The sequence below is a fragment of the Panthera leo genome, chromosome C1 (assembly GCF_018350215.1).
Source record: "Panthera leo isolate Ple1 chromosome C1, P.leo_Ple1_pat1.1, whole genome shotgun sequence".
NCBI classification, from domain to species: domain Eukaryota; kingdom Metazoa; phylum Chordata; class Mammalia; order Carnivora; family Felidae; genus Panthera; species Panthera leo.
Window position 1 is genome coordinate 9,666,139 of NC_056686.1, and position 16,089 is coordinate 9,682,227.

Genomic DNA, 16,089 nt, shown 5'->3' on the forward strand with positions numbered 1-16,089 from the left:
TAAAAATCTAGTCAAAGTACATTTTTGGAATCTATCACGTTTGTATCCCTTTTCGTTTTTTTGTTTTTTTTTTTTAAGATGTATTTCTGATATTCCAGTTGATGTGTGTATGTGTGTGAATAAATTGTTAATAAATGCTTTTCCTAATTCTCACTGAAAAAGTGTTCAGTAAGCAGCTTGAGCGCTTACATCATTCACGGGAAAGTGGTTGATTTTATAGCGCCACTAACTGATCGTTAGCTCTGTTATCAAACTGGATTCGTAGACTTACAGGAGAGGGAAACTTGAAGCTCCTAGCTGGGCAGGACTGGCTCAGTCTCCGCCTTCCTTCTGTGCCTGAGGAAATGGAGACCAGGAGATGAGGGAACTTGTCCAAAGGGATGTTGTCAGGGAGCGTCACCTCTGGGTGCCGGTTCCCTTGGCCCCACCACCACCTTCCGCCGTTTTGCCTGCTGCCTTCTGCGGCTCGTCTGTTTGCCTATGGGTAGTGCACAGAAAAACAACAGCCTAGGACTACCACGGAGCAGCAGGAGCAGCAGCGGTATAACTCTTGGCCGTTTGCAACTCTGAAGAGTGAGTTGTTACAGTAGCCAAGTTTTCAGGAGGCCTAGCCGGAGAGGAAAGAGTGTTCCGTTTTGCGCGCGCTTCAGAAACACTTATTCACAGAACTGTATTTCTCAGCCTTTGTGAAAGCAATTCATGTTCATTGGAGATCATTCCAAATCTGCGGAAAAGTAGAAAGAGTTCAAAATTATTCATGGTTTCGGGGCGCCTGGCTGGCTCGGTTGGTGGAGCATGTGGCTCTTGATCTCGGGGTCATGAGTTTGAGCCCTGTGTTGAGTGCAGAGATTACTTAAATAAATAAATACATCCTAAAACAAAAACATTCCCTCGAAAAATTATAGTTTCACTCCTCGTATTTTTTCTCGTTAAGTTGTTATTGTGCTGTTCTCTGGGTATTTGTGATTGTGCCATCTGGGTAATTTTACATGTGAGAAATAGAAACAAACAGATAGAAAACATTCTTTCCTACTTGTAAAACAGGGTAGGTTCTTTACAGGCTATTTGGGAAGTACAGAAGAATACAAAGAAGAAAAATAAAAATCCTCCCGAAGACTTGATTTCATTTGATTTCACTTGCTCTCCATTGATTTAACATTATCTTGCTTTTAGACTGGCTAGCCTTTTAACTATTTTGTGAAACAGAATTGACTTTAATGCTTTGATCTTTAACCACAATACTTTATAAAAATATCGGTTTTATTTTCTAGGTGTCTGGGCCACTAAACCAATTTTAAAAGGCAAAAAGTTTGGGCCATTTGTTGGTGATAAGAAAAAAAGATCTCAGGTTAAGAATAATGTGTACATGTGGGAGGTAAGAAAGAATTCCGGTTCTTTGTTTATCAGCATTCAGTACGTTTTTAAAGAAATCATTCTATTCTCTCAGGATTCGACATTTGAAATTAAAATAGTTCGCTTACTATGTTCTTTAAAATCGAAAATGTTTTTATTAAAGAGAAAATGTGTTTCTTTGGATACAGACCGCCATTTACATTTGTATTTTGAAGCGGCTTGAGTGTCCTCAACGATGAATGTCAAATCCAGTTTTTATATTGCCTTGTTCAGGGTGTTTTGCTTTACAACCAAGACTTTGGTCTGTCCCTTTGCAGGCTTCCAAATAGGTACCATAAAAGAACACTCTGAGGTGACCACAAATAAAACACTCTTAGGGTCTTCTCTGTGTTTTAGAAAATAATCTCTGTGTTGCTGGCATATTCAGAATTGGATATATTTAGCCCATGGCATATTTATAGAGTGCTTCGGACTTCTCAGGAGGCTTTAATTTTGTGCATTTCCTATTCTCACTATGATCCTGGAGGACAGAGTAGGGCATTAGCACATTCCTTACAGAGGTGAGGCCGTCAGGAACAGAGGTGAATTGTTCCTCCCCGTGAGGACCCGTGTCGAGAGTGGTGTTGATGCAGAGCTAGGACCCGTGTCTCCTGCCCGACAGTAAGGCATTTAAAAATGTTTCATTGGATTACCTGGTTTCAGATCCTACCTTTATTTTAGCCTTGTGACTCTGGGTGTAGGGTACTTAACCTCTGGGCCCTAAAATCCTCAATTTAAAAACGGGGACAAGAAGAAATCCCTCATTAAGATAGCTGTGAAGGTAAATAGGTTGTTACTGCTTCCTGGAGCGTTGCATGCAAATTCATCATGCATGTGGAATTTTGTTCAGATCAGGTGCTCTGGGGAAGCTCTCGTGGTCTGATAGGATCTCAGTGGTGTGTGACTCCCTTTGCAAAGCAAGTGAAGTTTTTCGGTGGTTAGGAAAAGCATTCCTATCAGATTGTCTTAAATGGAATCACATCTGTTTCACACGTAAACATACACGGACCTAAAAACAAAATATGCCTAGGAAATGGCTGGATACTTTACATCAAGAAGTTCTGTGACATTTGTACATCTGAGGTATGTCGCTGCTGTTCTCAGTCTCAGTGTTCAGAGCAGTGTTTCTTAACTTGAAGATTCCTCTGGTTTCTTCCAGTAATCTTGAGGTTCTGTATTTGTCGTGAGTCCCTTATAATAAATCTGATGACAGTTAACCCGAAGGGCCTTAGGAAATGAGGAGTTAGCGTGAGAATAATCACATTATGCTATTTCACTACTTTTGAGGTGAAAGAGCGCTTATATTTGTAGAAAAACTGCCCAGCCAAAAAATGATATTAATTACTCCAGATAATGCCTGTATGATTAAAAATGTCTGGACCACAAAAGTATGCCTCCAAATAAACTGCATTTTTAATTTTAGAAATTTCCCAAGGGAAACTAACAGATATGTTCTACCGGGTCTGCGCTAATCTTAGTGAGGACAGTGTCTGGAAACCAGGAGATGTGTTCTCTCGTTCTGTGTGTGTAATGCTGAGCTTGAACAAATGTCATTAATATTATACCTAAATTTATTGTACCTAATTTACCCGCCTTAACAGTTTGTTATTGTTGGGCATAGCATATAAATCATTAATAGTGTCTTTTGTAAATTAAACTTCGTTTGTATTGAAATTCATACGTAGTATGAGTTCATAGTAGCTTGGTGAATATCCTAATTTGGAGCCATGACATATTAGGGATTCGATTTCTACTTACAAACATGTTAAGATCGCATTGTTAACTTAGGTACTTCTACGTGCATACCACCACAGTTTGTGAGTCTTCTGACATTGCCAGTTCTTGTTATATTTAAAACTTCAGTTCTTGTCAAGGCTGGCTCTTCCTTCTTGGAATTAAAAACAACTGGATGTCACTCAGGTAGTTCCGACTACAAGGTACGTATTCCGTACAGAAACCTGTAAGCCTTTGCTCTGTTAAAATAAAAGTAGATACATGTATAGGTAGAGGCATGCATTCGGCAAAATACAGGAAGCCGCAGTTATAGTGTCCATGTGTCTTGTAAAGAAAGTAAAACACCAAGTAAAATTTAGTATATCCCCAGTGATTTCTTCCAACCTTGGTCTGATCCTCAGACTTGCATCAGAATGGCTTGTATTCAAGTAAGAGAAACTGCTTATCATTAAAATCTCATCTTGGCATTTGTTCTTCTGTTAAAGCCCCTTAAGACCTGCTTATCTTTTAGCAGCCTCGTCTTTTGCCCCAGCTAGAACTCCATCTTAAAGCTAACTAAGACCAAGTGTTAAATTGCTTTTCTTGAGCCCTTGATTGTCTCACAGAGTCTTACGTCCCCTAAGCTTTCACTGAAAACATTCTAGTCAATCAGAAACAACAGGAGAGAAACAATAAAGTATCCTCAGGGTGATGCCCCAAACAGTCAGCTTCTCCTAAAAGGAGAGCAGTTGTTCGAGCAGTTTCTGGTGGGGAACTGCTTGCTGGCAGCTGGAGTGCTGGACTTGGTGTGGTGCTCCCGGGACTGCCCCCACCCGTGCTGACTGCCCCCACCCGTGCCGAGAGGTCTGCGGTGATCTGCGCTTCTGACAAAAGCCTTTCAGATTAGCTTTCGTGGGTCTCAGATGGCTTCTTTTGCACTTGTGAGTTGTTGGCACGTGAATTGTTTTGATGCGTTTTTTTTCCCCCTAGATTTTATTTTTTAGAGTAGTTTTAGGTTCAGAGCAAATTGAGCAGAAAGTACAGAGTGTGCCTGCATACCCCATCCCCCCTTCCTCCCGCCATCGCACCAGGGTGGTGCATTGGTTAGACTTTCAGAGAGCCTGCACTTATGACACATCACTGTCACTTAAAGCTCATAGTTTTCATTAGGGTTCATTCTTGGTGTACATTCTGATAAGTCTCTTTTAAATTATAAAAGTTATACATGCTCATTGGAAAATAACGTAAACATTACAGAACACTATAAACAAGAAAGTAAAAATCATCTGTGAGTATTTTGGTGAACGTTCCAAGTCTGTGCTTCTCTGCCTGTTTTTCTTCTGTCTCTCACACAGGCTGGTGCATATACAAACACCATATAGAGATGCTTCGTGCAAGGAGATCAAAGCGCACATGCAGTTTTGTGACGGGTTTTTCTCTTTCAATTTGCTGTGGACGTGCCCATGTCAAACAGTTTCATCTGCATCATTATGTCCTGTGGCCACATAGAATTCCATTGCATTCTTCCACTATTCAACCAGTTGTCATTTAAATAGTTTTCATCTCTTCATGGTATTAACAACTCTTCTGACTATGAAACTCGCCATGTATACATGTGTGCTGACTTGTCTGGTTATCTTCTTAAGATAAATTCCTGGAAGTATAAATGTTAAGTCAAAAGTTATTTACATTTTAGTCTCTGGTGAATTTTGCTAACAGACCTCCAGAAGGATTGCACGGATTTGTATACCCACCAAAAGTACCTATTTTTTTCTAGCTTTTTAAAACCCAGTATTGCTAACCTTTTTAATGGTCCCCTCCTCCGCCCCATTCTTATAAGTGAAAACTGATGGTTCACTACTTCCGTTTGCATGTTATTCATTTAGACAAATAACTTTTGAATCGGGGATGGTGGGAAGATGTAGAATTGTGTTTCAACTAAAATTGATGAATTATTGCTCTTCAATGAGAAGACTTTAATCATTTGAGGAAGTGAAAAACGTTTTATCCATCTGCACTGTTCAGATTAGACATGAGCAAGTGCATTCCCTAGTCTTTGCTAGCTCAACACTTCTTTTTTTTTTTTAATGTTTATTTATTTATTTTGAGAGAGAGAGAGAAAGCTTGCACACGTGCATGTGCACAGGGGAGAGGCAGAGAGAGGTCCCAAGCAGGCTCTGCACTGAGCGCAGAGCCCGGCACAGGGCTCTCTCTCACGAACCGTGAGATCATGACCTGAGACGAAATCAAGAGTCTCACACTTAAACGACTGAGCCAACCCTGGTGCCCCCTAGCTCAACACTTCGAATTTCAGATTATTTCTAAGTTTAAAATGGAGGCAAGAAGAAAAAAGAGCAGAGAAGTCAGCCAGCTGATCCTGTAGAACCTTTTTCTAGAAAGTACTGCTCAGCTCTTCTTTCCATCTTCCAAACCTGCACCAGAGGGCGGTGCCAGAGGAAAAGACCTGGGTCTCATGGAAATGCAACCTGCCACCTGTTGTTTACAGTCCCACAGCCAAGAGTGCTTTTTACATTTGTAAGTGGTTTAAACAAAAAATCAAATGTTTCGTGACACATAAAAATCATATGAAACTCAGATGTCCGCTCACAAATCAAGATTTATTAGAACATAGCTGCGTTCATTTGTTTGTATGTTATCGATGGCTGCTTTGGCCCTATGGTGGCAGAGTTGAGGAGTTTTGACAAGAGTCCGTGCAGCCTGCAAAGCTGAAAATATTTATTCCTAGTTCTTTACAGAAAAAGTTAGCTGAGCCCTGGTCTCAGTGTGTAGAAAGGAGAAGCAAGTGGGGACGAGTGTGGTGATGACTGGTGTCTTAGGTTTACTGTGAAGCTATGTGGTTGATGGCAGTGAAAAAATTTTTTTTTAATTTTTTAAATGTTTATTCATTTTCGAGAGAGACAGAGACAGAATGCGAGTGCGTTAGGGGCAGAGAGGGAGGGAGACACAGAATCCGAAGCAGGTTCCAGGCTCTGAGCTGTCAGCACAGAGCCCGACAGGGGACTCGAACTCAAGACACGAGATCATGACCCGAGCTGAAGTCAGACGCCCAACCGACTGAGCCACCCAGGTGCCCCAGTGGTGAAAAGATTTTGAACTTGGTAGTTACAAGTGGAGTACCTGTACAGTTGGTGGTCATAGAAGCTTCTAGGCCGATCATACTCTTTTCTGTGGAACTTTAGGGCAGATGAGGGCATTGCAATACAGAGAAGTAAGTGATCCTCCCAAATAAGTTAACTTTTACACAGATTGGCAGCTTGGTCTAGTGCAAAAAAAAAAAAAAAAAAAAAAGTCTCTGGGAGTCCATTTATTCCTTTATTTTAGCCCCTATTTGTTAAGCTTTTGGCATGTGCTTTTACCAGTGTCCTAAGTTCTGGAGCACCGAGTCTGACATATAATATTCGTGGTATTGCATAGATTACTGGCAATACCCAATGGAGATTTTTGTTTGTGGAATAATAGGATACTGGAAATGCCCTAAGTCTTTCGACAGGTGAGAAATCTGTGTGAGGTGGCTTGCTTCATGCCTTCAAGCTGCCAGTCCCAGAGTCTGGCCTCGCGTCCAGGCTTCCTGGTTGCCTGTTCTGTGCCTTTCCCGCTAGCAGAGCCCGGAGGTTCTTACTTTTTTTGTGGGTTGTGGGCCCTTTTGAAAATTTCCGCAGAAAATGTACAAGTGTATATATGTACACAACATTTTGCATATCATATATAGGGTTATATGGGATTCTTAAGCATCCATAGTCCAGAGTTAGAATTTCTAATTTATTTGTTTGTTTTTAAAAAATTGTTTATTTTTGAGAGACAGAGCGAGTGAGCATGTGAGCACACGAGTTGGGAGGGGCAAAGAGAGAGAGGGACAGAATCTGAACAGGTTCCACACTGTTAGCGCCGAGCCCGATATGGGGCCCGAACTCAAGAATTGGGAGATCATGACCCGAGCCGAAGTTGGAGGCTTAACCGACTGAGCCACCCAGGTGCCCTGAATTTTTCTCTTGTCTTTTTTTTTTTTTTTTTTTACATTTATTTATTTTTGAGAGACAGAGCACAAGTCGGGGAGGGGTGGAGAGAGAAGGAGACACAGAATCTGTAGAAGGCTCCAGGCTCTGAACTGTCAGTATAGAGCCCGATGCGGGGCTCGAACTCACAAACCGTGAGATCATGACCTGGGCCAAAGTTGGACACCCAACCAACTGAGCCACCCAGGTGGTCTGAATTTTTTTCTCTTCTAATGTTAGAGAGTATGGGCTGTATTTTGAACCAAAAAGCTCTAACACAGTGTATGTGTGGGGGGGGGGGGGGCGGGAGGAATCCTGAAAGTGACTTCTACAAGCTGAGTTATTGTTTACTTATGGAACACATGAGAAGTAAATGCTCTGCAAGTTGGGCCTGTAGAGACACGAGCCTCCTGTCTCCCCTTTACTCCTTTTGTCAGTCTCCACAAGTGGGAATAGATATTGTCTCTTCCTGGGAACAGGCGGGGAAAGTGGCAAACAGTGTATGGATCATAATGTTGGAAATGCAGTAAGCTAGATCCCCAGAGGAATAAAGATGGAAAGGAGCCTCAGGAGCATGGACCTCCCGGAGAGGTTCTGTCCCACCATTAGTAATGTGTCAGAGCTGTTTGAAGGGCAAGTCCAGAGAACAGCCAACAGAAAGGCTGTATCACTGTAGACTCTAATTTGCAGGGGGCTGGGGGGTTGTTTGGATGAATGCAAGACGTATCTCAGCATGAGAGTCGATTCAGTATGAGGAAGCATCTTCAGTGCTCTGTCTTAATCCCTGGCAGTGATTTGTGTCAGAGTAAAGTTCGTTACTGTAAGTTGAGAGTGGGTAAGGACCTCCTAGACAAACAGTTGAGGATTCAAATGATGAATGTTTGCATTAATTGAATGAGAGGTTTTTGAGTTTACAAATTTGAATGAACACACGTAGAATATAACAAGTAAATGATAAGGACGGATCTAAATGAAAACCCTCACCCCCAACCCAGGAGGTAAGTATGTTTTATCAGTTTGGTTCGTCCTTTGCAAAGCATCCTCTGTTCTTCAGGAGTCTTTAACTTTGATGCATTTTTAGATTGCGGTGTGTACTGGATTTTGAATGTAGGTGGTTTTATGGCTATTTCAAAAGGATTGGATTAAATTGCATGGCAATTAGGTGGTGTGAAAATTATGTTTTGTTCGACAAAGAGTTAATACCCAGGCTGTGCTCAGTGGTAAGGGCAGAAGGGAGGTCAGGCTTGGGTGACTGAGGGAAGGTCCAGGATGGGAGGAGAGGTTTGGAAAAAGGGAAATTGAAATGGAAGCATAACTGAGGGGACCGGGTTTGAATCCTGGCTCAGAATTTTAGTGACTTCAGTGTTCTAGTAAAATTAGCAGCCTTTCCTAGTGTCTTGATTTATAAAAGGGGCTTACTTCTATATCATAGGGTTCCTGTAAAAGCTAAATAAAATCCCTCATTAAGCATCTAGCCCGGGGCTTGGTGTGGAGATGCTTCTCCCTGAGCTCTGTTTCTCCGAGGAAGGAATTTCCACTTGGAAGTTAATCTGTAAAAATTGTTTTGTATATACACAATCAGGTATCCTTGCCTTGCCTTGTATAAAAGGTGTACCTTTTGTTATACCTTGTTAAAGGGTATACCTTGCTTTGTTAAAAGGGACTCCTATAGATTGGATGAGGAAAAATTCTTGATTATATGAAAATATTTCTCTCCGGGATCAAATCAGCCGAATATTTTTTGGTCATTCTAAAGATTTGGAAATTGGTTGGTTGCATATCATTTATTGAGCTTGAGCTGGAGTGGGAGTTTGACCTGCCTTTGCACTCGCTTTGTGTGAAAGAAGGGATTCTAGTTCGTTTCCCACTACCCTAGCCTAACAGGGCTGCAGCGCCTTTGTGTTCTAGTTTTGGCGGTTAACGTGAAGCCAGAGCTGTCACATGTTACCGTTTGGGTTCTGTGTGCCAGTCACTGAAATTGATTCTGATTGGAAGCCCAGGTTTGGCCAGCTAAGGTAGAAATTGTATAAAAACATGTTTTCATACCGGTTTCTATCTATAAGTTTAGACTCTCAATAAAAATGAGAAAGCTGCAGATTTAAACTGTGTGTGATGACGGTGGTGATGGCAGGAGGAAGGAGGAGCATCGGTAGGGCCTCTGAGGCCTTCAGTCCAACGTGGGGTTTCATGCCAGAGACGAATTTGCTCTCCCACCCTGTCCCTTCTTTACTTTGAGATCATACGAAGTCAGTGGAGGAAAGGCGGAAAATTCAGATAAACAGAAGAAAGAAAACAAAAATTATGGATAATCCCGCTTCTCAGAGAAAACTGTTGCTGGCAGTTTCATGTATTTAGTGTCAGCTTATTTTTCTCCTCAGGCATTCATATGTTGAAAACAAAAATGGCACGTCTTAAGCCATACTTTCTATGACTAGCTTTATTCAGTCATCAATAGTATTGTGTGCACCCTTTACACCAGTAAAAATATTTCCCCAGCTCGTGGTTATCTTTGTTTTCTTCCAATTGTAGAAATCATGTATGTTCATTGGAAAAATTCTTAAGGGATATAGAATTATCTAACAAAATAAAAGATTCCACATAAACTAACAGTTTGTACAAAAGTGCTTTTTAGGTCTGCTTAGTATTCTGCTCTGTGCATGGATTATCATACTGAGCTAATCCGTAGTGGTTTTCACTTAGCAACTAATTGGAAACAGTCTGTAATAAACCACACTGTTAGGAACATTTTTGTACATACATCTTGGTACAATTGCCAATTATCTCATGAGAATAAATTCCTGCAAGTGTGTATGCTCACTAAAGTGTGTGTACATTTTAAAGCTTTTTTTTTTTTTTTTTTTTTTTTTTTTTTTGTCATGGACTGTTAATAAATTCCATCCAAAAAATGATACCAATTTATTCTCTGATCAGCGTTGTTTGGGAGAATGTCTACTCTCTGGTCCTGTGTTTTTTTCCTTTTTCTCTTAAAAATTCCTTTTTACCAGTCTGCTAGGTAGAAATGATCTAATTTGAAGTTATTTTATGATTATTAGGTAAACTTAATTTATTTCCATGAGATTTTGGTCATGTGTATTCCTTTGTGAATTATTTTTGCACGTTAAAAAAATTGAAGTGTTCATCTTTCTCTGTGAAATACATATTTCAGTTTAAGTATGACTTAGCAGATGCTGCCATCGATTTTGAAACAAAGTGAACCCTACGTAAATAAATAATTCACTCGAGTGGGCTGCCTTGCTCTTTGCAGAGGTCAGTGTTGACCAGGGTGTCAGGAAATTCTGGCACGGCTCATGCTGATATCCTCAGGTTGGTGGGTGGGCTTCGTGTCTCTCCCCAGCTGCCCTCTTTGACTGTGTGGGGTTTTCCAGCACCATCTGTCTCCCGTTGGTTTCCTGGAGCTGTGTCAGTACGTCGGATGGGGTGTGAGTAGGACCATGCCATCCTCTGTGATAAACCAAAGCAACGCTTTTGATCCCTAAATGAGCCCAAAGTCACTACCTACTGTGGACTGACTGTTAAAAGTAGCGACGGCTCCCATTTTCCTTAATTCACCATGCTGACAAATGTGACAGACGTCTCTTAAACATTTTAAAGTAAAGCCACTTCTGTTATTTTGGCATTTAAAATTTAACTTTAAAATTTGCATTGTGAGGCTCTTGGTGACACACCGTTTGGGACTTCCCTTTCTCTTTGTTTAGAGGGAGAGGAGTGGATGGCCCGCGCGGGTGGCCCAGTCGGTTAAGCGTCTGACTTGATTTCGGCTCAGGTCACGATCTCATGGTTCGTGAGTTCAGGTCCCACGTTGGGCTCCGTACTGACAGTGTGGAGGCTGCTTGGGAATCTCTGTCTTCCCCCCCAACTCTCAAAAAGAAATAAATATTTAAAAAAAAGGGGGGGGGGGAGTGTGTGTGCACGCATACTTGTATGCACTGAGGGTGAATGAGAGTGAGTTTGAAGAGGGGTCTGCAGCAACAGGGAGAGCTTTTCTTTGGAGTGGTGCAGAGAGGGGTTTCAGTAACCAGACAGTTTTTGAATAAACTCACAGGGGATGGCCCTGAATACCTTTATGTGTGACAGCATCCTTACCTCCGTTCCATAGTTATTTATTGAGGGCCTACTCGGTGCCAGGTACCACTCCAGATATTGGGAGCACTGCAGTGAATGAAAAAAGGCTAACGTGTCTTCTCTTCCCGGAGCCTATACTCTGGTGTGACGATGCAGTCACCAGATAAAAAAAGTAAGTCCCTGAGTAGATCTCATACTTTACAAGAGCATAAGTGCTATGGAGAAAAACAAATTGGGGGGATGACTGGGGGCTGATGGGAAGAGAGGGATTTGTAGTTTTTAAGCAGGATGGTCAAGGAAGGTGCTGGTAAATATGGTAGAGGTCAGGCAGATTTTCTTTTCTTTTTTTGAATTGGGTGACTTTGGGAAAGTTCAGTTGAATTTTGATCCTCAACTTCCACATGTTAAAAAAGGAGATGATAACGAACCTACCCTATTAAATGAGATAAGATGGAAAGCATATAGCACTGTGCCCGACATCCAGTTCCCAATAGGAAGGAAATACGGTTAGTACCCAGTAAGGTTGGGCGCTGCCCCCTGCCAGACACAGGCTTGGAGATGCAGGTATGGTCAGAAGAGCTGAGAGTGGAGAGTGGGAGTTTTGTTCCGGAAGGAAAGTCGCAGTAAAGAAGAGTATGCAATGTGGGGAGGAGAGGAGAGAAGAAATGAGTGGCGGGAGTCTTCGCTTCATATACGTAGGGAAGGAATGGAAGCATCGAGAGTCTTTCCTTTCTTTCCTAAAGAGAAGTAAAAGACTCATTTCTTTCGCTTTATTTTTGACAGGCCTACCACCAGTTGGTCCTGCAGCTCTAGCTCAGTGCCTAATCAAGTGTTTTTACGGTCTAGTTTGGGGGAAGTAAAAACAAAAAAAAAATCTATATATATGTGTGTGTGTGTGTGTGTGTGTGTGTGTGTGTACAAAGATAAAAGTTAAAAATAGCTGCTAAATAGATTTTCTTTAAAATGAAGGAATGAGAAGTGCTGGACACGTGGTAGAGGCCAGTGGGGCGGGGACATTGACCAAGAGTGGATGATCAGGGAAAGTTTCTTGCAAGAGTAAGTTTGATCTGAGTCCTGAAAAGCGGCTTGGGTTTCCGGTCTTGGAAGGACACTGATATTTCCCGAAGTATGTTCCATGACACCTTAGTCCTGACGGATGCTTAGATAAGGTTTGGAGGGTCAGCTGGGTCTGCCAGGGCTTCGTACGCCGTCACTCACGTGGACCTTCGTACTGCACGTTCACTCACTGAAGTTCTTTTTCAGCCTTCCAGTAAAGGGACCCGCCAAACCGTGTGGTCTGGCAGGACCAGGCCCCTGCACTTGACTTGCAGAACAACCCAGAACACTCAGGGGATTTGGGTGCGATGGGGCATTGCTGGACGCTCACTCTTCTTCTCAAGTTCACGTAGGGACTAGGACTGTCACTCGTCTTTGTGTACATACAGTATTTGCAGAGCATTTAGAGATCATTAAACACAATTACTACAGTTGTTTAGGTTTAGGAGAGAAAAATGACTCAAGTCCAGATAGAAAAATGAGTAATGAGGATTATCAGTTTTGGATCTCTGTTTTTATCTTTTATTTTTCTTTTCTTTGCTGCTAATTTAGTTTCTGTGAAGCGTTTTGTAGAGTACTTGGATATGACGAAAAAGAGTTGTCTTAAAAGTTGAAACTGGACACATTTTAAAGACATTTCTATTTTAACAAAGGTGTTTACCTCCCCCCCCCCCCCCCCCAGGTGTATTACCCAAATTTGGGATGGATGTGCATTGATGCCACCGATCCAGAGAAGGGAAACTGGCTGCGGTATGTGAATTGGGCTTGCTCAGGAGAAGAGCAGAATTTGTTTCCGCTGGAAATCAACAGGGCCATTTACTATAAAACTTTAAAGGTAAGAGTGTTAAAGCTGGTCTGCTCTAGTCACTCTGTGTGCAGTTTTGCAAAAACTGTCCTCACCTGGAACTGACAAGAATGACTTTGCCGACCTTGGAAGGATTATATTTGAAAATGGTTCATCAACACACGGGAAGGTCTTTGTTTTAAATCTACAGTTGCCACCGCTTTGTGTGCGCTAAAGCACGAAGATCGCGTTAAGTAATTACACCCTGCCCCCTCGCAGAGACCAATGAGTGAGGTGTGTGGCAACTACTTCCCTCCTCCTACGATACGGAGGCGTCACGAACGGTCTGACTGGCAGACGTGTCGACTGTAAGCAGCTGTCGCCAGCTGCGGTGGTTCTGTGCTGACCGAAAACATGTACTTGGTCTTCGGTATAAGGCAGCCTTGGATTATTAGCTTTTCTCTTCTGTAGATGTGATTCAGAATGGAAATTAAACAGAGTGGGTTTCTTCTTCCTGCCAAGTTTTTATTTAGAGACGTTAATTGTTGAGATGAAAAGAAGAGGCAGATCATTTTTTAGAGTTTGTGGTGAGGTCACAGGTCACCGAGTGCATTCAGGGTACTGAGTACATTGGGAAGCACTGAGTATCATCGTATTTCTGCAACAGGCAAGTCTGGGTCTTTGTCCCTGCTCTCAGGTTCTCTGGGAAGGCGAATCTGTACCGATCGTGCGCGGAAATGTTCTCTAAAGAGTCTTACGGCTCTAAAGATAGATGATGATTGCTTTTTGGAATACATATGTTTACTAAAATTGCTGTAATTCACATTTCTGTTTATTCACTTCCATTTAAAAATGTCATAGGCTGGGGGACAGTCCGTGAAAACAGATTATCTCCGCGGAGTTGAAATCTCTCAATGAGCAAGCATTGAAGACCGTGGTCAGCTTTGCAACATGCTGAAATTTGCCTGTGCGGGGGCACGAGGACTTCTGAAAGTTCAGTTAGCACGGAGCTGTTTAATTTTCCTCTGCTGTATTTTTCCTGTCATCTGTAGCCAGTGGGACTGCTCTTTACTTCAGATACACCCATGTCCTTGATTCTCATCCCTGCAGGAGATATTTTTCTGTGGTGTATTCTCATTTAAAACGTCCACAACCTTCGTTCTCGTTTTCTTTCTGCTGACGGTAATAGCGTGATTTCCTAGTAGGTACTACTATACTGTTTTGTTACACTGCAGTTTGAAATTGGAGTCAAAATTTGATTGGAGAATTCACACGTTGTCTCTCAAATTTACTTAAAGTGAGCATTACATCTGGTTAAATCGAGGTAGAATCCTGGTGGAGATGAAGGGCGGGCGAAGGGATGAATAGGAGAGGATCGAGGGAGTAGAAGCGAGGTTCCAAGGGAGAGCAGGTCCGGGGTGATGTTCCCTCACTGCGGTTCCTTTGTAAGACTTCCGGTTAAAATGTGTTCACCTCCCTGGTAGCAAATCTGAGAAACAGCGAGAAGCAAGAGAGCATAGTGTCTGGGAGAGTGAACTCTGAAGCCCGACTGCTGGATTAAATCTGGGCTTGCTGTGTGACCCAGGGCAAGCCATTGGGACTTTACCTAGCCGTGCAACCGTAGGCAGCTCACCTTTCTGTGCCTTAGTTCCCTCGTTTGTAAGATACAGAGAAATACAGTATCGACCTCACGGTGTTACCATGATTACATAGGTGAGTAGAGGTAGAGCTCTAGCGCCTGCTCAGGGCTAAGTGCCGTGCCGGCTGTTATTTTTGGTGAGGTGGTGTAATGCCGTGGTTAGGAGTGGGGGCCCTGGAGCAGACTGGCTTGTGAGTGAATCCGGGCTTCTAGATGTGCGACCATGAGAAGTTGCTTACACCGTTCTCGTTTTCTCCTCTGTGAAAATGGAGTTAATAGCACAGTTAACACGTCTGGGTGTCGTGAAGGTTAAACGAGCCACTGTAGGTGAGGTTCTGTGAGCAGTTCCTAGCCTAACCTAAGCGCTCCCAAGCGCACGACTACCACCATTCTTACCTGTCTCTGTCTGAAGTGACATAGTTCTGTCTTTGCAGACTTCCCCCGGTCCTGAACTTTGGTGTTTGCTCACGTATGCGCAAGACCTTTCAGATTCCTTGCTAGTGATTATCTCACTACAATCTTCCGGATAAAGCTTTCTGTGGGTTAGGTTTTGTAAATGAAACTACATGTGATGTTCTTCTTGGCTATGTATAGCCTCCTCAACTATTACCCAGATAATTAGGAAATCTCAAGACTGCTTTTGTTTGTAGTATGATGAGAAACTATTTTAAATTTCTGAAAGTTAGTTGTTAGCCTGTCATCCATTCATTCATCTCTTCATTACTTTGATAAACATTTATTGAGGGTCTAATGTGTACTAGGTGTTCTCCTGTGATAGTGAACAGGACAGTCTCTGGTCTCCTGGGACTACAGTTTATGGCAGAGGAGGCAGATAATAAACAATGAGTAAAATGATAATTTTGTGAAATTACATAGTTTTATATATATATATATATATATATATATATATATATATATATATATATATGTATATCTCCATCCCTCCTCATGGGTCAGGGAAGACAAGACAAATGTGAAGCCCCTCTCCCCACCCTCGTACCATGGGAAGGAGCCAGGCACACAGAGATCTCTGCAGAAAGAACAGTAGTCTAGGAAGAGGGGCCCCGGTAGAAGCAAAGGCCTTAAAGTAGGGATAAGCTAGACTTTTTTTTTTTTTAAGGAATAGAACAAAGGCCAGTGTGGCTAGAGCAAGGAGAGGAATGATAGATGAGGCTAGTGAGGTGGCCAGGGGTCAGATCAGGTGCGGCCTAGTGGCCTGCAGGGAGAAAGGTGAATTTCAGTCTTCAGTTCATCCATTTGAGAGTTGAGGCGTCTGATCTGTGACTTTGAAGAGAGCAAATGTTGGGGATAGATTGTAGGTGGCTGAGCGTTGACGTGCTTTGTGTGTTCCTGTAATTCTGGAGGATTTCTCTTAGTTTGACCTCGTGTCAGGAATATTTATTGGAACC

General features: G+C 42.3%; 1 protein-coding gene across 7 annotated transcripts in view; it reads left to right on the top strand.

Annotated features, from left to right (window-relative positions):
* PRDM2 (PR/SET domain 2) overlaps window positions 1-16,089 on the top strand; it is a 125,505-nt gene that overhangs the window by 35,178 nt on the left and 74,238 nt on the right. For 6 of the 7 annotated variants that reach the window (XM_042951455.1, XM_042951454.1, XM_042951459.1 and 3 more), the window contains 2 exons: window positions 1,272-1,375; window positions 12,940-13,092. In XM_042951455.1, the coding sequence (XP_042807389.1) occupies window positions 1,272-1,375; window positions 12,940-13,092 (257 nt within the window). The remainder of the gene's footprint in view (window positions 1-1,271; window positions 1,376-12,939; window positions 13,093-16,089) is intronic. The other variant, XM_042951458.1, reaches the window with a different exon arrangement.